General features: G+C 39.6%; 9 protein-coding genes and 3 non-coding genes across 12 annotated transcripts; 10 read left to right on the forward strand and 2 right to left on the reverse strand.

The window, feature by feature from the left end:
• Positions 1 to 138: 138 nt before the first annotated feature.
• PEP8 (retromer subunit PEP8) lies at positions 139 to 1,284 on the forward strand (the record flags this gene model as incomplete). The annotated part of the gene is made up of 1 exon (XM_018366064.1): positions 139 to 1,284. The coding sequence occupies one exon, from the start codon at positions 139 to 141 to the stop codon at positions 1,282 to 1,284; it is 1,146 nt and encodes a 381-aa protein (XP_018221270.1).
• A 1,099-nt stretch (positions 1,285 to 2,383) lies between these two features.
• On the forward strand, positions 2,384 to 3,382 carry TDH1 (glyceraldehyde-3-phosphate dehydrogenase (phosphorylating) TDH1; the record flags this gene model as incomplete). The annotated part of the gene is made up of 1 exon (XM_018366065.1): positions 2,384 to 3,382. The coding sequence occupies one exon, from the start codon at positions 2,384 to 2,386 to the stop codon at positions 3,380 to 3,382; it is 999 nt and encodes a 332-aa protein (XP_018221271.1).
• Positions 3,383 to 3,890: 508 nt separating this feature from the next.
• On the forward strand, positions 3,891 to 6,347 carry IRC8 (Irc8p; the record flags this gene model as incomplete). The annotated part of the gene is made up of 1 exon (XM_018366066.1): positions 3,891 to 6,347. The coding sequence occupies one exon, from the start codon at positions 3,891 to 3,893 to the stop codon at positions 6,345 to 6,347; it is 2,457 nt and encodes an 818-aa protein (XP_018221272.1).
• Positions 6,348 to 6,648: 301 nt separating this feature from the next.
• MTR4 (ATP-dependent RNA helicase MTR4) lies at positions 6,649 to 9,858 on the forward strand (the record flags this gene model as incomplete). Its single annotated transcript, XM_018366067.1, has 1 exon — positions 6,649 to 9,858. The coding sequence occupies one exon, from the start codon at positions 6,649 to 6,651 to the stop codon at positions 9,856 to 9,858; it is 3,210 nt and encodes a 1,069-aa protein (XP_018221273.1).
• Positions 9,859 to 10,126: 268 nt separating this feature from the next.
• CHM7 (phosphatidic acid-binding protein CHM7) lies at positions 10,127 to 11,476 on the forward strand (the record flags this gene model as incomplete). The annotated part of the gene is made up of 1 exon (XM_018366068.1): positions 10,127 to 11,476. The coding sequence occupies one exon, from the start codon at positions 10,127 to 10,129 to the stop codon at positions 11,474 to 11,476; it is 1,350 nt and encodes a 449-aa protein (XP_018221274.1).
• A 102-nt stretch (positions 11,477 to 11,578) lies between these two features.
• On the reverse strand, positions 11,579 to 12,769 carry UBX6 (Ubx6p; the record flags this gene model as incomplete). Its single annotated transcript, XM_018366069.1, has 1 exon — positions 11,579 to 12,769. One exon carries the CDS (start codon positions 12,767 to 12,769, stop codon positions 11,579 to 11,581), a length of 1,191 nt encoding a protein of 396 aa, XP_018221275.1.
• Positions 12,770 to 13,753: 984 nt separating this feature from the next.
• RTT101 (cullin RTT101) lies at positions 13,754 to 16,306 on the reverse strand (the record flags this gene model as incomplete). The annotated part of the gene is made up of 1 exon (XM_018366070.1): positions 13,754 to 16,306. The coding sequence occupies one exon, from the start codon at positions 16,304 to 16,306 to the stop codon at positions 13,754 to 13,756; it is 2,553 nt and encodes an 850-aa protein (XP_018221276.1).
• Positions 16,307 to 16,551: 245 nt separating this feature from the next.
• Positions 16,552 to 17,775, forward strand: AIM22 (putative lipoate--protein ligase; the record flags this gene model as incomplete). The annotated part of the gene is made up of 1 exon (XM_018366071.1): positions 16,552 to 17,775. One exon carries the CDS (start codon positions 16,552 to 16,554, stop codon positions 17,773 to 17,775), a length of 1,224 nt encoding a protein of 407 aa, XP_018221277.1.
• A 649-nt stretch (positions 17,776 to 18,424) lies between these two features.
• DI49_2970 lies at positions 18,425 to 18,513 on the forward strand. The gene is given in 2 exon segments: positions 18,425 to 18,464; positions 18,477 to 18,513. It is a non-coding gene; the product is annotated as a tRNA-Tyr (tRNA).
• Positions 18,514 to 19,521: 1,008 nt separating this feature from the next.
• Positions 19,522 to 19,593, forward strand: DI49_2971. Its single transcript has one exon. It is a non-coding gene; the product is annotated as a tRNA-Arg (tRNA).
• A 12-nt stretch (positions 19,594 to 19,605) lies between these two features.
• On the forward strand, positions 19,606 to 19,677 carry DI49_2972. Its single transcript has one exon. It is a non-coding gene; the product is annotated as a tRNA-Asp (tRNA).
• A 572-nt stretch (positions 19,678 to 20,249) lies between these two features.
• SDH9 (succinate dehydrogenase SDH1b) lies at positions 20,250 to 22,154 on the forward strand (the record flags this gene model as incomplete). Its single annotated transcript, XM_018366072.1, has 1 exon — positions 20,250 to 22,154. The coding sequence occupies one exon, from the start codon at positions 20,250 to 20,252 to the stop codon at positions 22,152 to 22,154; it is 1,905 nt and encodes a 634-aa protein (XP_018221278.1).
• Positions 22,155 to 22,414: the final 260 nt, after the last annotated feature.

Raw genomic sequence — 22,414 nt, forward strand, 5'->3', positions numbered from 1 at the left:
ATACGAAGCCCTTTTTTGGAGAGTTACCTTACTGAACCAATGTTGAAATAGTCTTTATATATATATATATAATCTGTAAATATAACGAAATATGTACATCATCATAAGATCCAAGTGCTGTTGTTGTTATCAGTTAATATGAGCATATTTTTCAAGTCGCCAATTGATATCGAGATTTTGTTCGATAATGAGGAATCTCGCAAACATGTAGATATCGCATCAAGGTCAAGCAGTTCCAGTTACAAATCCATGAAAGAGAGCTTGCCCGTTTATGAAGATGGCGAATCCTTGGGCGGGATTGTCACCTTGAGAGTTCGGGATGGCAAAAAGGTAGATCACTTAGGTATAAAAGTGTCCGTCATTGGATCTATTGACATGATAAAATCGCACGGTAGTGGTAATTCTTCCTCGAAGAAATCTACATCTTCCACCTCATCCTCCACCTCTAATAATGGCTCATCAGATATACGGAAGAATTCCGTTGACCAGTTTTTGTGCCAGAGCTATGACCTTTGTCCCGCTGGTGAGTTACAGCATTCTCAAAGCTTTCCCTTCTTGTTTAGGGATTTAAGCAAAAGATACGAATCTTATAAAGGCAAGAATGTGGATGTAGCATATTTTGTCAAAGTTACCGTGATGAGAAAGTCTACTGACATTTCTAAAATAAAAAAATTGTGGGTCTACCTTTATAATAGTATAGCCACGGCACCAAATGCCCTCTCTACAAATGAGCCACAAGCAAACTTCAACAGCGCTAGTGCCGATGGTGAAGACGGGGCTAGTAAGAAGAACGACGCAACGCCGAAAAAGGATGGCCCAGTTGAAGCCGCAGATGATAATCAAGTCTTGCCGGCACCACATTCCACCAATGAACCCAAACCAGTTAAATTAGACATCGGTATAGAAAACTGCCTTCATATTGAATTCGAATATGCCAAATCACAGTATAGCTTGAAGGAAGTCATTGTAGGACGTATATATTTTCTTTTAACGAGACTAAGGATAAAGCACATGGAATTGAGCTTGATCACAAGAGAGTCCTCTGGCTTACAAACCTCTAATGTGTTGACAGATTCAACGGCCATCCGGTATGAAATCATGGATGGGTCTCCGGTGAAAGGTGAGACCATTCCTATCAGATTGTTTTTGAGCGGGTATGACTTAACGCCCAATGTGAGCTGTAATTACTTTAACGTCAAGAACTATTTGAGCCTGGTCATCATCGATGAAGACGGAAGAAGATATTTCAAGCAATCAGAAATTACATTGTACCGTACCCGATGAAAACTGGGACAATAAGTAAGGAAACAGCTATGAACCTGAAGAGACTTTAGAAAGTAATAGAGAAAGGGGGCCGGAGAAAGCTGTAGAGATCTTTATTTTTTTGTTTTGTCTAGATATTCAGGTCTGCTGTTGTTTATAATTTTTACACATAGCGATAATTAGATTTGTTATAGAATCCCGACATTAGTTATAGAAATCAGAGAGTGTATGACTTGTCTTTCTGAACTTTCAAGCGCAACGCAGATTAGCATGAGGTCTGTTTAAAGGCATTTGTCACATACCCTATAAGAATGAGTCTTTTTTACGTTTAGGGTAAAAAGTGTAGCTGAAAAGCAAGAAAATAGAATGAAACTGGGGTAAACGCGTATTAACTGTAGGCAGAAAGGGAAGTAAAACTGAGATTCCAAGACAACTTCCTCTTCTTCTCCTGTCTGCTATTGAGAATGCCAACACCTGTTGTGATAATACTTTCTCCGCTTTTGTGTTTTGGTGATGCTTGCAAGGTTGTTGAGCTTCGCTAAACTATACGCACCGGTTGGTTATTACTAGCACCTCAAGCATACATGACTCCACATCACATGAATAATACAACGTGGGGTCTGGTTATGTGACGAAGAGGCTTCTGCTTAGTAAACCACACCACATTTTTCCAAGGGGGCCAGGTTGATGTGCTTCTTTTACTGTCACGAGCAGCCCATAATCGCGCCTTTTTGAAAAAGGCGCGAGACAGCAAACAGGAAGCTCGGTTTTCGAAGCTTCGGAGTAGCAGGAGATCTGGAGACTGGATCTTTACAGTGCAGCAAGGCAAGCTGCCATCGCCTTCTTAGGTACATGCAACGGTATCCACGTGCAGGACACAAAAGTCGGGGGCACATTGATTTTCATTTTAGTTGGGAAACGTTCGACAGTAGCACTAGATCTGAAGTCCCAGAAGCATATAAATAGCCCCAGCATTTCTACATTGAATGCTTTTCTTCACTCGTAGTTCTTGTTCCTTTCTTATTGTATGTCATTCCAAGAGGTTGTCAAGAACTTGGTTTAATATTTCACCAACATACACATATAAAACAGTCTTTACTAAATTTACAAACAAAACAAAATGATCAGAATTGCTATTAACGGTTTCGGTAGAATTGGTAGATTGGTCCTAAGATTGGCTCTACAAAGAAAGGACATCGAAGTTGTTGCTATTAACGATCCATTTATCACCAACGATTATGCTGCTTACATGGTTAAGTACGATTCTACTCACGGTAGATATCCAGGCGCAGTTTCCCATGATGCCAAGCATATCATCATTGATGGTCACAAGATCGCAACTTTCCAGGAAAGAGACCCAGCTAACTTGCCATGGGGTTCTTTGAAGATTGATGTTGCCGTCGACTCCACTGGTGTCTTCAAGGAGTTGGACAGTGCTCAAAAGCACATTGACGCTGGTGCCAAGAAGGTTGTTATCACTGCCCCATCTTCCACCGCTCCAATGTTCGTTGTTGGTGTTAACCACACCAAATACACTCCAGACTTGAAGATTGTCTCCAACGCTTCTTGTACCACCAACTGTTTGGCTCCATTGGCCAAGGTTATCAATGATGCCTTCGGTATTCAAGAAGGTTTGATGACCACTGTTCATTCCATGACCGCCACTCAAAAGACTGTTGATGGTCCATCTCACAAGGACTGGAGAGGTGGTAGAACCGCTTCCGGTAACATCATCCCATCCTCCACTGGTGCCGCCAAGGCTGTCGGTAAGGTCTTGCCTGAATTGCAAGGTAAGTTGACCGGTATGGCTTTCAGAGTCCCAACTGTCGATGTCTCTGTTGTTGACTTGACTGTTAAGTTGGAAAAGGAAGCCACCTACGATCAAATCAAGAAGGCCGTCAAGGCCGCCGCTGATGGCCCAATGAAGGGTGTTTTGGGTTACACTGAAGACGCTGTTGTCTCCTCCGACTTCTTGGGTGACACTCACGCTTCCATCTTCGATGCTTCCGCTGGTATCCAATTGTCTCCAAAGTTCGTCAAGTTGGTCTCCTGGTACGATAATGAATACGGTTACTCCGCCAGAGTTGTCGACTTGATCGAATATGTCGCCAAGGCTTAAATAAAACGATAACGATAACGATTTTTATATACGACTAAATAAGGCTACTTTTCTAGCCAACTTTATAAATAAAAGCATAGATTTGTAGTTACTGCTCTCTAAGCCGAAACAAGTAAAACCATTCCATCCATGACCTCTTCTCTTCCCTCACATACCACTAATGACTATAGATTCCTTGGATATTCTGAAAAACATCGGCGGTTAAAAATCATTACCCGGGCACGATGATTCAGAGGGTTTTGGGACATTTTAAAGATTTTTCTTCTTTGGGAAATAGGTAAACAACCAAATGCTGCCTTGAAAAAACACACATATCCACAATATGTGGGTATTGTCAAAAAGCTCACTGCTCTTCGAAGAGGTAACTTTAGGGATTAAGGCTACAGACCTGTAGTTGTTCTTTAATCTTGCTATTAATTATCTTGTTACATATCAAAACATAAAGGGCACGCCAGGACAATTGCATTTTGCTTCGAGTAGAATACTAGAAAAGGAAATACACTGTCACATGTGCCAAGATTCTGTTAGGAGTGGCGGCAGGGCTGGTTTTTTGGGAATCAAATTCGGAAGTGCTCTTCTATCAATCACCACAGGCGCCATTGCTATTGCACTGCTCTGTAAGTTTCATCACACCGAAGCTGTCCTAGTGGTTATCGTGTGCTCGACGTTATTGTATGGTATACCCTCTTTAATATCATTCATCACAGAAACTGTATTTGCGCCCAGCAGATTCCGTATTGGGTACTTTTACAACATTCTTAATTTTGCATTACCACTGATCACTTTGGGTTGTACAGTGGGCTATTTCCATGACACTTTGAGAGATCAAACATCCATTCAAAACGAGTCTCATAAGGTCTATATCACGACGTTGGACTCTTTACTAATTTTCACTCTTTTCATCAACGGTATACAGTTAGGCTCCTTCTTAAAAGATCTTAACGTGGATCACTTCGGCGACACTGATTATACCAGCAACAATACGAATGCTAGTCAGTATGACAAGGAGGAGAATATGGTCGATATTGGCAGGTTTGTGCCACTTAAAAATTCTTCACAGACACTAACACCAGATTTGGAGTTATTACATGGTGGTCCCAATAATATGGACAATGTAGCATGGGTGATTAATGAACTCTCTATGAATACAAATGCAAACAAAACCACAGCGTCGGATGAAAACTCGAATTCTTCAGTTATTCGGCATAATTTAGGTCCAATGCCTTCCAAAACAAACTTTACCTCCAAACAGTATCCTAAAAAACCATCACATTCACATTTTTCTAAGCTGAAAAAATACAATACTTTCTTTTTAGGTCCTATAGAAAATAGATACAAAAAAAACGCCCAACCAAGTGTCAAGGTCCCAAAAGAGAACAATGGAAGCCATAGAAATGAGGCCAGATCATCAACCATCTCTGATATCTCTAAAAGCTTTTTGAATTTTCTAGCATTAAATGAAAAAAACGGAAACTCATCTTCCGCAGGAAAGACGCCAAGTGAAGGAAGAGTTTCCATGATTATTACCGAAGAAAACAACACTCCAAAGCACAAGATATCTCACGATTCGCATTCTATTGAATCTCCGAATTTGAAACTAGAGAGAGAGGCCATTGAAAGAATTAATAGTGCTTTGCTCCCTGCATGTTTGAGAGTTACAGATAGAATCATTTCCACACAACAAAGCATTCAAAATGAACAATCATACCAGACAACACCGTTAATACCGCAAATGGAAAACGAAGGTGATTGCTGTATCCAAGATATCTTGATGACTAATGAATTACAAGACATTCCACAAATCCCAAGGATAGTCTCAGATAGCGTATACAATATCGGCCAAGAATACACTAACCATGTGGAACTGCCTGCTCATGTCACCTTGGAAATGTGGGAAAAGGACCAGGAGAATATACTTCGAAAAGTAACGACAAACCTGGCTGGTAATAAATTACTACCTCCTTTCCGATTTACCTCTAAGAGTGATATAGATCCAAATTCTTCACCCACTGAATTGGAAGTAGAATTGCATACACAAAATAACTTTAGCTTCCCCTTTAAGAAAGAAGGATCACACATTGCTGCATCAAATGAACTCGATCAACAAGACTTTAAAAATTCAGACACCATTAGCGAACTAGATGAATATTTGCACGATGCAAGTATTCAAGAAGAGGATGCAGGTCACTTAATCGAAGACAGTTTAAACCAGAACAATATATCCTCCACTACTATCGACAATATCCCAAAGGACACAGCTAGATTTGGTACCAGGCATTCTCCAACTAAATCTATAATTTCCATGATCAGCGGATCCGGAAGTGTCAAGCATCAGCGTTCACATAGCACCCTAAACAACTTCCTTACTGGTCATTCAAGAAACAATTCTCAAATAAATCAACTTCTACAGGGCTCCTCTTCTAACATGATGTCCAATACCTCACCGCATGCTTCTCCGACCAAATCATTAAGAATGAGATTCGGAAAGAAACTCTCATTATCAAACATCTCTGATACAATGTCGCCGTATGAGAGTAGCCTAACAGATTCAATGAACTATTCTTTCGGCCATGATCGCAAGAAAAACCAGAGTATCGACTTTAGCTACGTGCGTACTTTACAAAGTAGTCATTCGCCTACAAAATCAACCTCAGGAAATTCGCGTCGTGACTCTATAAACAATGGTAGACCTCATAGTGTTGCTAATGAAAGAGCACTCAGAACAGCAAGCACATTATTCTACCTCCAACAGAACAACGCCACGTGTACGCTGAATGCGAAAGAGCCAGTTTTGGAACCGCCACAATCTATACGCTCATTATCAAGTGGCTCTGGGCAAGAATCGACAGGATCTGGAGCTGGTTATCCAGAAGTGGTATTCAGCGAATACGACAGAGAAAAATGGAACGTTCTAAGAACCTTACGTCAAATAGCACCCGAAACAACTTTAGAGCGGGCCAGTTGAATAACCCAGTTACTCAAAACCGGAAACTAGGCTATTAGTTTGTACATAACAGAGATACCCAATATTCCTAAGTAGTAATTATGTAGTCAAGAACAATTTCTGTCAACTATAACCTTTATGAGGCGCCGTTAAAAATGATTTTCACTTTTTTTTTCACTGTTTTAGCGATGAGATGCATGTAATGAAAAAAAAAAATAGAGCCTAAAAGAAAATAGTATAGTGCTACAGTCTTGGAAGATCTCTATTTCTTAACTAACTGATAGATTTTCATTTCTGCGAGACCTACAATCATATACGAAGAATGGATTCTACCGATCTTTTCGACGTGTTCGAGGAAGCCCCGGCTGAACTCCCTACGGATAATTATGAAGAAAAAAATGCCAATACCAATGTGGAAGATAGCCTGGATGTCCCTCAGGAAAAGAAACATGACCTCGAAGAAGAAGAAGATCTTAATGGCGATAACAAGAAAATTAGAGCCAATAAGAGTAAAACGGAAGATAAAAGCAAAAAGCCTGTTGTGCCAGTTTTAGCGGATTCGTTCGAGCAAGAAGCCTCCAGAGAAGTGGATGCATCCAAGGGACTAACGAATTCTGAAACTTTACAGGCTGAACGAGATGGTAAAGTCAGATTATCGCATCAAGTTCGTCATCAGGTAGCGTTACCACCAAACTATGATTACACGCCTATTGCTGAACATAAGAGAGTTAATGAAGCACGTACTTACCCATTTACGTTGGACCCTTTCCAAGACACCGCAGTCTCGTGTATAGATAGAGGTGAATCCGTTTTAGTTTCTGCGCACACTTCGGCTGGTAAGACTGTTGTCGCTGAATATGCCATTGCACAATCTTTAAAAAACAAACAAAGAGTCATATATACTTCTCCAATCAAGGCTCTATCAAATCAAAAATATAGAGAACTATTAGCTGAATTTGGCGATGTAGGTTTAATGACCGGTGATATTACAATCAATCCGGATGCAGGCTGTTTGGTCATGACCACTGAAATTTTAAGAAGTATGTTGTATAGAGGTAGTGAAGTCATGAGAGAAGTCGCTTGGGTCATTTTCGATGAAGTCCATTACATGAGAGACAAAGAAAGAGGTGTCGTGTGGGAAGAAACAATCATTTTATTGCCAGATAAGGTTCGTTACGTGTTCTTATCGGCCACTATCCCAAATGCAATGGAGTTTGCTGAATGGATCTGCAAAATTCATTCTCAACCATGTCATATCGTCTATACCAACTTCCGTCCAACACCTTTACAACATTATCTGTTCCCAGCTCATGGAGATGGTATTTATTTGGTTGTTGATGAAAAGAGCACTTTTAGGGAGGAAAATTTCCAAAAGGCAATGGCTTCCATTAGTAATCAAGTAGGTGATGATCCAAACTCTACGGACTCAAGAGGTAAAAAGGGACAAACATATAAAGGTGGTTCTGCTAAGGGTGACGCGAAGGGTGATATCTACAAAATTGTCAAAATGATTTGGAAGAAAAAATACAACCCAGTGATTGTATTTTCATTCAGTAAGCGTGACTGTGAAGAACTGGCTCTGAAAATGTCTAAACTAGACTTTAATTCTGATGATGAAAAGGATGCGTTGACTAAAATCTTCAATAATGCCATCGCGTTGTTACCAGAAACCGACAGAGAGTTGCCCCAAATTAAGCACATTTTGCCATTGTTACGAAGAGGTATCGGTATCCATCATTCCGGTTTACTACCTATACTGAAGGAAGTCATTGAAATTCTATTTCAAGAAGGGTTTTTAAAGGTGCTGTTTGCAACAGAAACTTTTTCAATTGGACTAAATATGCCTGCTAAGACAGTTGTTTTCACATCTGTTAGAAAATGGGACGGTCAACAATTCCGTTGGGTTTCGGGAGGTGAATACATTCAAATGTCCGGTCGTGCTGGTCGTCGTGGTTTGGATGATCGTGGTATTGTCATTATGATGATCGATGAAAAGATGGAGCCTCAAGTAGCAAAAGGTATGGTCAAGGGTCAAGCCGATAGATTGGATTCAGCTTTCCATTTAGGATATAACATGATTCTCAATTTGATGAGAGTAGAAGGTATTTCTCCAGAATTCATGTTGGAACACTCTTTCTTCCAATTTCAAAATGTTATTTCAGTTCCAGTCATGGAAAAAAAACTCATTGAATTGAAAAAGGAGTCCGATGATATTGAAGTCGAGGATGAAGAAAATGTGAAAGAATATTACGAGATTGAGCAAGCTATTAAGGGTTACCGCGAAGACGTTCGTCAAGTTATTACACATCCAGCAAACGTTTTAAGTTTCCTACAACCAGGTAGATTAGTTGAATTATCCGTCAATGGTAAGGACAACTATGGCTGGGGTACTGTTGTTGATTTTGCCAAAAGAATTAACAAACGTAATCCAACTGCTGTTTATACAGACCATGAATCATATATTGTCAATGTGGTTGTGAATACCATGTACATAGACTCTCCAGTTAATTTGTTAAAGCCTTTCAACCCAACATTCCCAGAAGGGATTCGTCCAGCTGAAGAAGGCGAAAAGAGCATATGTGCTATCATTCCTGTAACGTTGGATTCAATCAAATCTATTGGTAATTTGAGGTTATATATGCCCAAGGATATTAAAGCTAGCGGCCAAAAAGAAACCGTTGGAAAGTCTTTGAAGGAAGTGAGTCGCAGATTCCCAGATGGGATCCCTATGCTTGATCCTATCAAAAACATGAAGATCGAAGATGCTGACTTTTTGAAGCTGATGAAGAAGATCGATGTTTTGAACGCAAAGCTGTCTTCTAATCCTTTGACTAACTCTATGAGATTAGACGAGTTATATGGTAAATACAGCAGGAAGCATGATTTGCAAAAAGACATGAAACAATTAAAGCACAAAATATCAGAATCACAAGCTGTCATCCAACTAGATGACCTTCGTCGCCGTAAGAGAGTGTTGCGTCGGTTGGGATTCTGCACTCCTAATGACATTATTGAACTAAAAGGTAGAGTCGCATGCGAAATTTCCAGTGGTGATGAGCTATTATTAACAGAATTGATCTTTAACGGTAACTTCAATGAATTAAAACCGGAACAAGCAGCTGCCTTGTTATCTTGTTTTGCATTCCAGGAACGTTGTAAAGAAGCACCTAGGTTGAAAGCAGAATTGTCTGAACCTTTGAAGGCCATGAGAGAAATTGCAGCCAAGATTGCCAAGATCATGAAGGATTCCAAGATCGAAGTTGTGGAGAAAGATTACGTTGAAAGTTTCAGACATGAATTGATGGAAGTTGTTTATGAATGGTGTAAAGGTGCTACATTTACGCAAATCTGTAAAATGACTGACGTTTACGAAGGGTCGTTGATCAGAATGTTCAAGAGGTTGGAAGAACTGGTTAAGGAACTCGTGGACGTTGCCAACACTATCGGTAACTCCTCTCTTAAGGAAAAGATGGAAACTGTCCTGAAATTAATTCATAGAGATATAGTTTCCGCTGGGTCTTTGTATTTATAGTTACTATCCACAATCATGTATTTTATTTTATTTCTCATTGGTATATTTTATAATTGAATAACTTTTTCAGATTATTTTTGTTTCTTTCATCTGCTTCTACATTTAATTATAGATTTTAAGCTTAACAATCGGTACACCCAAACACACACATTGAATTTACTGAGAAGTGCAAAGGCTGAATTGAGTTAGTAAGAAAAGGGTAAAATCCATAAATGATGTCTACTGAGATATGATAAGAACTAGTCCGGGGGTATCGCATTGCACTTGAATGAAATTGGAATTACCAGAATCCAGATTGCCGTCCTTATATAGGGATTTTAGGCCATTGAAAGATTTAAACCCTGATGGCTACGATGCAAACATCAACACATGGAAGGAGTACTTACGCGAACGGTATATCAGTTGCTCAGGTAAAGTCACATTTGCGATAGGAACGAGACTATTGCAAGAGTTAACTCATGAGGTTTATGGAGTGCCAAAAAGTATCGATATGGTAATCGATGCCCTTGTTAGCGAAGGAGATCTGGTGCCTATGGAAGTCTTCCACCGAGGTGGTTTATACTCTGATAATAACAAGCCTGGATTTTGGAGGTGGATTAGAAACTGGAAAGGATCCACGAATACCTATAAGAGCAGAAGAGATGAATCTAATTTTTACTTGAAGGAAGATGAATTTGTTATCAAGACAAGATTGGAAAAGGAGTATCAAAGATTTCATGACCTACTGAAAAATAGCATGTTTACAAAAGCTTCAACTATTACAGATTTGGTATTCACAGTGAACGATTTTGTAACTGAGGAGAGTATAGGGCCCTTTTTTGAGACTTATAATGAAATGGCAAAGAAGATTTTTTTATTTTTTTTGGAGAATTATAAGCACGTCATAATTTCGAAGGATAATGTCGTCAAAATCATTGCACCCGAGGTTGAAGATGTAATTAGTAGATTTTCTAAAGACGTCACAGAAAACGACGTTAGAATTGCTACTGTTAAAGTTGGGATACTGAACATTAGCAAACAAATTACAAGACTACGAAAAGAGATTGATAAATCTGAAGCTAGGCTGAATGATCCCGAGTTCAACGATCTACCTAATAAAATACGGATTGAATATAAACAGACCAGATTATTATCTGAAAGACACCTTTCCAAACTTTTGAAGTTTCAAAATAACTTGGTTGAAGTACGAAGCCAAATAGATACCAGTCTTACCAACGCAATGTTATTTCAAACTCTGAGCGAATCCAATGAAGTAATTAAATCGATCAACGGGTACATTGGATCAACTGAAAAAGTGGAAGACTTGCTAGAAGAAATCAAAGAGGGACACGATCGTACAGAAGAGATCAACGATCTTTTGACTAATTACAAAACAGGGCAAGACAACGATGAAGACGAAGAAATTGAAAGAGAGCTAGAAAAATTACAACTTGATGAGATGAATAAGAACAGAGAAAACGACTCAAACCGGAATGCGGATGAGTCAAAAGAAAGTAGTAACGAAGACTTGTTGGATAGACTGAACAGTTTGAAAATAGATACGAGTGAAGAACCTGTGAAGAATGATACGAGTCAAGATAGAGAAAAGAGGAAAGTTATGGTGGAAGAACTACATTAACGAACTGATTAAATAAATATAAGTATTTTTAAATTATGGTAAAAGAAAACAAAAAGTATGAGATAACTATTGAATAGAGAAACAAAGAAAGGAGGAACACATTCAATTACTGCCACTATTGCTATTATTACTCTTACTACTTTTACTAGAATAGCCTAATGTACGGACTTTGGTGTTAGATGCAGAATTATTGGAAGATAGATTTAATTCAGATATGTTCTGTCGCACTTGAGTAGTTCCACCAGAAGGGTACATTCTTGGAGTGGTATACGCTGAAGGGGCCATCGAATCGTTTCCGTCAGACACAATCTCTAAACTCGATATTTTCTGTATGCTGTAGCTTGTCCTGTTCGAGACGTTTGTGCCTAATCTCTGGTAGCCTAGATGAGAGGAGGAAGGGCCTGCTTCCGGTCCTTTTGCCCAAAACGAAGTTAACCCGGAATAGACTTTGTATAATATAGATGATTGTTCCATGTCGTCAAAGTAATTATTATGGGCTTCCAGCGGCTCCAAAATAAGGGTCGATCTGGGCAGTAGGTCTAGTTCTTGGAGACTTTTCAACTCGTCGTCTTGCGTAAGGGTCACTCTTGGCACGTTCCTGTGGAAAAGGTACGGAGTACCATCGTCGTAGCAATTGTAGTCCAACCACATTCTCACTTTGTGCAGCTTCGTTTGAGGAGGAAAAGTGTTTGATATGGTGTAGCCATTGGGCAGCTTCAACTGCAGGGTACAATAATTCTGTGCGAGGAAAACCCTCTGACTCTTGTAGCTAACATTATCCATGACCATAAGCTGCTTCCATCTCTGTTGTGTCCTCTGAGGGTCATTGGCGTTTTGAAATACGTACTTCCTTTCCAGCTTGTCATTCTGAATCATTCTCTTGACTCTTTGGTACTCTTCATTGCCCTTGGTGAATAACTTCCTCTTTATTGTTTGTCCTCTAACGGTTAACTCTAGCCCATTAACGAATGTTTCCCAAAGATCCAGATCCCGGGAGACACTATTACCTTGAATAGAACACTCGAGTAGGCCGTTCTGCAGTATACTTATACTTGGCGCAGACAATGAGGGGAAAATACTCCTGAAGAGAAAGCACTCTTTGGTGTTATTTACCAGCTTCACCCACACTATGTTTTCACGTTCCAGGCTGCTGAGGTTGCCTGGTCTAAACCACTGTTGAAGCCATGAATCGTCATCAACTCCTGAGCTTATATAGACAACTACAGCCTGCTCACTAATACTGGACTGGTCATGGACCACACCTTCTTGGAAGAGGCTATTTATACTTGGCATGTTATAGCTTGTCACTTTTGTTGTAATAAGGTAAGAAGACGCTCTCTCTCTCTCCCTTACGTTGCAGATAAATAAAGGCTCCACGTATGTTTATATAAATATATATATATATGTATGTATATATATAAATATCTCTGCGTATATTTATCGCTCTTCAGGTACTACCGGATCTGATGAAGTTAATTATTCATACACAGAAAGTCCCTCTTCTAGCGTTTACGCGCGAGAGGTAGATCCTCTATTGCTCCTCCTGACATTGTTAACTCCGAAAGAATGCCATGTGCAAGACTGGATTTACCAAAAGAGGCAACCAAACACGCACCGGCGGATCCAGGACGGAAGCCAGAAGGCAGATGGTTCCACTTTGGCTGCTGCAAGAGCTCCAAGAACGTAAACAGGTAAATAGAACACGCGCTGTCTCCGCTGTATGGCCTAATCCGTGCTTCAAGACGTACAAAATCGCTCTACAATGGCTCCGCCTCTCGGCCCATCTCCAATAACGAGCATATTACTAATACAAGATTCGTTTCTTTTGTAGTGTTCAGATAGGAGCGAAAGACTAATTTCGATGGAAATTTTTATCTTCATTTCGATAGTATGTTCAATCAGTTGAACTATGCATCTTTGGTTATCATCATTAACAAAATTAAACGAAAAGGAACCCCGTGAAAAGGTTCGCATAAGACGTTGAGAAGGAGATGTAGTGTCCTTGTCACACTGATACAACGCCTGTTGTATGCGGTCGCTTGTGGTGGGTTAGCTACGACCAACACCTGCACTTGTAGTGGTTTGTATGCTTGTAATTTTGGATAAGGGCAAGAACAAGAGAGTAATTTTCACTCCTCTACGTTTTCTTTTATATGGAGGAAAAAGCGACGAAGCCAAAAAAAAGACGAAAAGTATGCTGGCCAAAAAAAAAGTTAGGGCTGACGAGGAATATACACTTGCTTAGTAGTTAAACACTCTATAAAATGGTGATTGGATTTAGTACTTGTAGGTCTCTGTAGACTCGTCCTTGGTTATGAACTTGTCTCGCAGGAGTTTGGCCAGGGCGTCCCTGAACTCGCCAACGCTGAAGCCTTTTATTTGTTGCTTGACCGTCTCGAATAGACGGTCGTAGCTGAGTCCCTCTTTCTCGCCCTTGACAGACCTGGTAATGCAAGTCTTCAGTAGTTCTTGAGTCCACTGTGAATTACTTCCCTCGTGGTGCAAAGAACTACTTCTCCCATTGGTCGAGTTACTGCTGATTTGCATGGAGGTGTTTCTCGGTAGCACTACACGTAGTTTACCATTCTTCACTTTCCTCAAATCAGGTTGGAAGTTCTCATTTATCTTGTAGGTATTTTCATTGTCTCTCGTCACGATTTTGTAGTTTAAAAACGACTTCAAAATCAACATCAAGTCCTTATTCCCTAGCTTTGTTTGCTCTGAGATGCTCTGAAATGTCAGGCGATTGCTATCATTGAATAAAGTCAATACGCAGGTTTGGAAAAGGGTCAATTCGAATGTCAGATAGCCCCCCTGGGGTATTGTGTAGGGGGATTCCACATCACAATGATGCAAATTCCACATCGGGTATAGTTCCTTCTTGGACGTATCAGAATCTTTTAGCCTGTTATCCTGGTGAAAACTGGATAAAAATTCGTTCCATATACTGTCCATCTCTTGAGGTAAAATGAAATTTTTTCCAAGCTCGTCATTAGATTGCTGGAAAATTTTGGGAATTCTTTCTCTGTCAAAAATAAGTGGGAAGAACGAACTATAATTGTCTTCATTGTACTTCTTGCCAAACTTGACCGCAACTTCGATGTTCTCGTAAAAGGACAAGAACGACGCGTACTTAATTTTTAAATCTGCCATAACCTCCACTGGTTGGAAGAACTGTGACAGATACGGTTGATACTGATCGCGGTAGAGCATTTCGTCCTCTTGTGAAACGTTCGTTATGATTCTCTGCTTGAAAAGTTCCATCAAGCAGTCTTTATAAACTGGTAATATATCCTTAACAAATACAGAATCTTGGTCACTTTGTAGAATTGTCTTTCTGAAGATTGATCTTTCAAAAAAACTAGGAAACGTGGGGAGGTTGACAAACTTTAGTCTCAATATGGGGATATTTTCGTAGAGGTACTTCTTTTTCGCGTCCCTGGATAACTCAGTTCTTTTTGCTTTTATCTTCCTCACAAGCCTGAATAGGTGAGATTCAAAATACTTGACATAGTGTTCAATGGCTTTACTAGTGCTCCCTAGCAATTCGCATAAATGATGTTCTAAGGTATCGGAATAAATTTTTAAGTGGTCTACGTTAGCCAGTTGAACCACTTCATCGAAGAGCTTTTCAGTGTCGTGATTGGCTCCATATGCAGCTCCCAACTTTTCTGAAATTACATCATCACAAAATTCCTTAAACTCTTTCAGCATATTTCTTGCCTCAAACGCATTTCTAAACATCAATAGACTAAAACTTGTCTCAGTCTTGAAGTATCGCTCTTTTTGTTCATCGTATGTGTTTTTTCCAATTTCAATGTACTGACTGATGGAGTATTTATTCAGCAGTAGGTGCCCTATAAATAAATCATTTGCGTCACTCACCCATTCGGGAAAAAACAGCGACGCTAACAGTGCATTTCTTGTTAGTAGTACTTTAAAATTTCTAAAAGTTTCCAGCTTTGGACCTAAATTTGGTTCCTCTTCAAAATAAGCCTTTAGTGTTTTCAAATAATAACTTTTGGGACTCAGACCCTCTACATTGAAGTTACAATTAGACATTATACGGAGCATAGGAGTTTCATTCTCTAACATAATGTTCGTTATTGGAAACATATGGATATAGTGATGAATAGAAGCAGTCACAAGAATTGGGAACTCTTCTCCAAAATTAGCTTTTATACATTCAAAAAGTTTGAAGTCGTAATATTGAAACAACGTCAGAAGCTCAAATCCCAGTTCTTTTTTGATCATAGGGTAGTTCACAGGAACATATGATATGATAGGTCCAAGCGCGCCTATCACATATTCAAATAATTTATAAAAGGAGGCCCAATGTTTGGATACGATGTCATATGAATATTCACATTTGGACAAAAAGCTAAGAACGTGTGCTTCAATTATTGACTTGGCCATTTCATCACAAAATTCTTGAAAACTCAACACGATTTGATGTCGGTGCAGTAGCTGGAATCTCTTTTGCTTTTCTTCATTCTCGCTAATTTCTAAATCTAAGGGGATATAAGACTTCCTTTGTGTTAATTCGCGACAGTTATTCAGCATTCTGGGCATTAGCTCTCTAAATTTAGTAACCTTAATATTATCATATTTTAACCCGTCAATATCAGTTACGTTTATAGTTTCCGCCAAAGTAAGGCGAAAGAAGTCATGCAATTCAGCGATCATCGCTTGGTACTTGGGGTTTCTCTCATCGTTAAATCGATGATACAGCTCTAAATTGTCACTTGAATTTGCTTCTCCACTTAGAGATCCATGATATTCCTCATTTTTGAAAGGGCCATTATCCGTCATTGTACCAACAAATTCCATGTGAAGGCTTTTGGAACAGCAAGAATAGGATCACTAAGACTTATTGGTTCGAAAGCGCTTGGAAACTAATCTCTAATTCATATTTTTCGCATTCGCCATTATTCACAGCAAGTGATGCGTTTCGCTTTGTCCTCTTTAATCTGGCATATTGAACCTAGAAAATTTCCAGCTCATATTTAGTTGTTGTTTTAAAGAAGAAAGGAGAAGAAACCCAACAGACTTCATCTGTCATTCATGTTAAAGTTATGTCTATAATACTCAGGAATTTGGGGTTATCTCCTCACTACATGGGACAGCGTAGTCTTGTGTGCTGCACTACTCTATTCCACACATTTACGAAATTGGAGAAAGATACAGATGATAAATATCATGATATAAATTCAATGTACCAAAATATGTTTACACCAATGTACAACCATAGTCCAATGACCCAAAGAGAATCAGAAGGTGCAATAAAGGCTAATACCTCTCTAGAAGACGACATCAATGATTTTAATAAGGATATGCATGATCTTTACAACATAGGCTTCAGCAAAGAGACTCTATCTGCTTCGCAATTGAAGGACATTGTTAAAGCAAAAGGAAGATTTGTTTTACAAAGTTTATCCACTAACCCTTATTACAATTTGGCGTTGGAAAATTATATGTTTACAAATACACCAAAGACCAAAAAAGGTTTTGATAGCTGCAGGCTGTTATTTTATATCAATAACAAATGCGCAGTCATCGGTAAAAACCAAAATCTTTGGCAAGAAGTCGACCTTGCTCAATTAAAGAGCAAAAACTTTGAACTTCTGAGGAGATTTTCTGGAGGTGGCACGGTACTCCATGATTTGGGTAATGTTAATTATTCATTTTTGACATCAAGAGATAAATTTGATACAAAGTTTTTCAACAAGAAAGTAATTGGGTGGTTGAATTCATCCGATCCCGAACTGAAATTAGAGCTAAACGATAGAGGAGACATTGTTCAGAACGGGTTTAAAGTTAGTGGCAGCGCGTATAAAATTGCTGGAGGTAAAGCATATCACCATGCAACAATGTTGTTAAACGCTAATTTAGAGCAGTTCAGTGGTTTGTTAGAACCCTCATTTCCCAGTAATATGGAATGGGAATCAAGTGGCGTCCAAAGTGTCAAGTCCAAAATAAAAAACGTCGGTACAATCAGTCCTGGCCAATTTATTGGACTAGTGTCTGAACGCTTTCAAAAAAGCTTCAAAGTTGACAAAAATATACCTATTTACGCCTGTGACGAATCTACAACTATAAATGATGAAATAAAAGATGCAATGAAAAGTTTACAAAGCGATAATTGGAAATACTTTTCGGGACCCAAATTTTCAATAAAGTTGAAAGATAAAAATTTGAAAATACAAGTCGTTAAAGGTATGGTTTATGAATGTAACAGGAAAAAATTAATCGGCTTGGAGTTTAACGACTTCTTGGAAAATATTGATAGCTATACATAGGTAGGAAAAAGACTCTAATACACTTGTAAATAGCAAAGGTAGATGATTAGACTTCCAAAGACTAGTATGGCTTCTTTAGGATACTGCACGAAGTCGTACACCAATAGTAGGAATCATTAATCTCAGGTTTATACAATCATCTAACCAAAAGCACATTTCATTGAAGAATGTACATTATTCCTTATCACTCTAGTGCTGCATTTCAATAACGCACAAAATCAACAGGAGCAGTTGCAATTCTCCATTTGAAACGATTGATATGGTTAGGTAACCGGCTATTGCTACTTGATTGCTTAGGTATAATAAGAGTAAAAAACCATAAAAGCTTGATGTATCACAGACTGGTAAACAGGAGTGTTAATAATCCTGACGATCTCAGGGAATTAACTCGCTGCTAAAACTATATATTAACTTGATTCATGAGATGTAGCTTGTCTTATATCTAAATCGATTGTTCATGTATTTATACATTTCGAGCGCTCCATTTAAGCAAGGGTCGACGTTCTGRAATAAAAATTGCTAATGTGGTACTGATATCTTGTACAACTTATAATGATTCATTTCGAGCACGTGTCAGTTGCGCCTCGGTGGATTTGTACCTTACAGCAGTCGTCACTAAGTTCGATATGGAAGTAAGGTAACAATTTACCTCTCGGTAGCCAAGTTGGTCTAAGGCGCAAGACTGTAATTTATTACCACGAAATCTTGAGATCGGGCGTTCGACTCGCCCCCGGGAGATATTTTTTAATTAATTGTTATTGTTATTTTTACTTCTAATATATTTACAAACATGCGGATATACGGTACAGTCTGTCATCCCACGATGATAAAATGGATCGAATAGGCTTGCTAATGTCTTGCCTCTTGTGGGAGACCTAATACTAAATCTTGGTGTTTGCAGAAGAGTGTGACAAACTGTTGGAACATGAATACCTGGAATTGACTATATACGCAATATTAGAGCATTGAATAAGGACGGAATCTGAGCTTATCTTCAAATATTTACAGGTCTTGACAAAGCCTGTCGATTCGTGTTCTCGTTGATGGAAACCGCCTTCATTTTTATTGTCTTTGTGTGTTTGATTTTGTGTTTCTTAAAAGCAAAGAAGAGTATATGTACAGATGATTATTAGTACAACGGTGATTAAATTAGTGGGCGAGGTAATATGCACTTATCGTAGCGGCTAAAAACGTGATTAAACAATATATAAATATATGGGTACATTTTTCTTCTCTGCTCTTTCCTGATTACGAGGTAAATTGACAGTTTACACGCAAGGAATTACTCGACCTCAGAAATGGTACACCATTGCTCCATGTTCTAGGCGAGGACACTAGGATCCATTTTTTTGTGACTTGAAAGTAGTCGTTTAGGACAGTTACAGGTACTACTTCTTTAGTTCTGGCTTGAATTAAAAGTATTGACCTTGAAAATTGTATAATGATTCTTGGTAGTCCATTATTCTTAATGTTATAGTATTATGTGCAGAGATTCTTCTAGAGATTCTCCTCGTGAATCTAGGAATCTACAAAAAAGGAATCTGTAATTTTGCATAATGTTATAAAATGATTCTGTTCCTCTCTTATGCGTTCTTTTTCATTGTTCCCCATCAGTTTCCGCGAGAACGAGCGCGTATTGTTGTGTAGATGCTGCTATGAAATACGTGGGACAAAAAGAAACGGAGTAATTAAAAAGAAGAGGTGGAATTGAGTTTTCTGTGGAATAAATTATCTCATCAAATAACAGCTTGCGTGGCGTAATGGCAACGCGTCTGACTTCTAATCAGAAGATTAWGGGTTCGACCCCCATCGTGAGCTTTATTTTCTCATTCCGTGATAGTTTAATGGTCAGAATGGGCGCTTGTCGCGTGCCAGATCGGGGTTCAATTCCCCGTCGCGGAGATTTTTTTTCAACTTTGGAATTACTCTCCTTATTAGGATAGCCAGTTAATCAAGGACAAGGGCTTTCTATTCGACATGGTATACTTGGTTCCGCAAAATTTTTCCTTGATTAGCCAGCTGTTTTGACTATTCTTCGTGTAGCGGTTACCTCCCAGAGTTGCCCATAATAGGAAAGCCAATCGAGCGGCTCAAGCACATGTCTGCTTGAGACGTGCTAGTGCCTATACAGATTTAGGCCTCTTTCGTCATCAGGACATGTTCTTTAGATATCTATAATTGTTGGCTGAGCTCTACACTTATCGCAGCTTCAGCCGGTTAGCCGCCCAGTATTTTTCAGGCCGCGCTCCTCTTCTCCGAAATAGAGATTCTCCCTTTAGAATATAAGGGACTTCCCTTTTTGAAATATCTAGCACAGTCTCCACAAGGTGGCAAAAAGGAAAGTCTTTCATCTTGGCGGATGTCTTTCGCACTGGGCTGAATAAAGAAAAAGCACATTTCTTACAAGATATTTGTCAAAGTAATGGAAACAGGAAGAGTAAATAATATATATGTGTATACAAGTATTATAAACTATGTTGTCTTTGAAAAAGGGAATAGCAAAATCACACATACTGCAAAGAGCGTTTTCCTCTTTTTCTGTCATTCGTCAAGTTCAGGAACCCAAGAGCGGACCGGATTTAGATGCCAAATATCACATAATTGACCATGAGTACGACTGTGTGGTCGTGGGTGCTGGTGGTGCCGGACTAAGAGCGGCATTTGGCCTAGCCGAGGCGGGATACAAGACTGCCTGTATATCCAAGTTGTTTCCCACAAGATCACACACTGTGGCTGCCCAAGGTGGAATCAACGCTGCGTTGGGAAATATGCATCCAGACGACTGGAAATCGCACATGTATGACACTGTCAAGGGCTCCGACTGGCTAGGAGACCAAGATGCCATCCACTATATGACACGCGAGGCACCCAAATCAGTAATTGAACTGGAACACTACGGCATGCCATTTTCGAGAACTGAAGATGGAAAAATTTATCAAAGAGCGTTTGGTGGGCAATCAAAAGATTTTGGTAAAGGCGGACAGGCCTATAGAACATGTGCTGTGGCAGATAGGACAGGCCATGCAATGCTTCACACACTGTATGGTCAGGCGTTAAAAAATAACACGCATTTCTTCATTGAGTACTTCGCTATGGATTTGTTGACTCACAACGGCGAAGTTGTAGGCACCATCGCCTACAACGAAGAAGACGGTACCATCCACAGATTTAAGGCGCACAAAACCATCATTGCCACTGGTGGATATGGAAGGTCTTACTTCTCTTGTACCTCAGCCCACACTTGCACGGGTGATGGTAATGCCATGGTGTCTCGTGCTGGGTTCCCGTTAGAAGATTTAGAATTTGTTCAGTTCCATCCTTCAGGGGTTTATGGGTCTGGCTGTTTGATCACTGAAGGTGCCCGTGGTGAAGGTGGCTTTTTACTAAATTCCGAAGGTGAAAGATTCATGGAGCGGTATGCTCCCACTGCCAAGGACTTAGCAAGCAGAGATGTTGTGTCCAGAGCCATCACCATGGAAATAAGGGCTGGTAGAGGTGTTGGAAAACACAAAGATCACATTCTTTTGCAGTTGAGTCATTTGCCACCAGAGGTGCTTAAAGAAAGGTTGCCAGGCATTTCTGAGACGGCTTCCGTATTTGCAGGCGTGGATGTTACACAGGAGCCAATTCCCGTCTTGCCAACAGTTCATTATAATATGGGCGGTATTCCTACTAAATGGACCGGTGAAGCATTGACAATTGACGAGGACACTGGCGAGGACAAGGTTATCCCAGGCTTAATGGCTTGCGGAGAAGCTGCTTGCGTATCCGTTCATGGGGCCAACAGATTGGGCGCTAACTCGTTGCTTGATTTGGTTGTTTTTGGCCGCGCCGTTGCAAACACTATTGCTGACACATTACAACCTGGCTTGCCCCACAAACCATTACCTTCAAACATTGGGCATGAGTCAATCGCTAATTTAAACAAAGTGAGAAATGCCAATGGTTCAAAAAATACCTCGCAAATCAGATTGAATATGCAAAAGACAATGCAAAAGGATGTTTCTGTTTTCAGGACGCAAGAAACATTGGATGAAGGTGTCAGAAACATCACCGAAGTTGATAAGACGTTTGAAGATGTACACGTTTCCGACAAATCAATGATTTGGAACTCAGATCTCGTGGAAACTTTGGAATTGCAAAATTTGCTAACTTGTGCCACACAAACTGCCGTCTCTGCTGCAGCGCGCAAGGAATCTCGGGGCGCTCATGCAAGAGAAGACTACCCCAACAGAGATGATGAAAACTGGAGAAAGCACACACTATCTTGGCAGGGAGGAACAACAGCACCTGTCAAAATCAAATATAGAGATGTGATTGCGCATACATTAGATGAAGATGAATGTGCCTCGGTCCCACCAGCGGTTAGGTCCTATTGAATCTTTTCTTTCCAACGGTTCAAGAGATGCCTGCTTATTTATTTGATCTAATAATGATCATTTTATTATTCTTTTGGGAAAGTTTTGGTTAGCTGCCACTCGCCCTACCAACTTAAACCTTATTTATTCAGCTATAATTTGTGCAAGACATTAAATACCAATATTCATAAACATGTGTACTATGCAGAATCGGAACCAAAAGAAGGCGCGTTCACCTCTGAGAAAAACAGTGAGCACGATGCGATTCGATGTTTTCATTT

Source organism: Saccharomyces eubayanus, chromosome X (assembly GCF_001298625.1).
Source record: "Saccharomyces eubayanus strain FM1318 chromosome X, whole genome shotgun sequence".
NCBI classification, from domain to species: Eukaryota; Fungi; Ascomycota; class Saccharomycetes; order Saccharomycetales; family Saccharomycetaceae; genus Saccharomyces; species Saccharomyces eubayanus.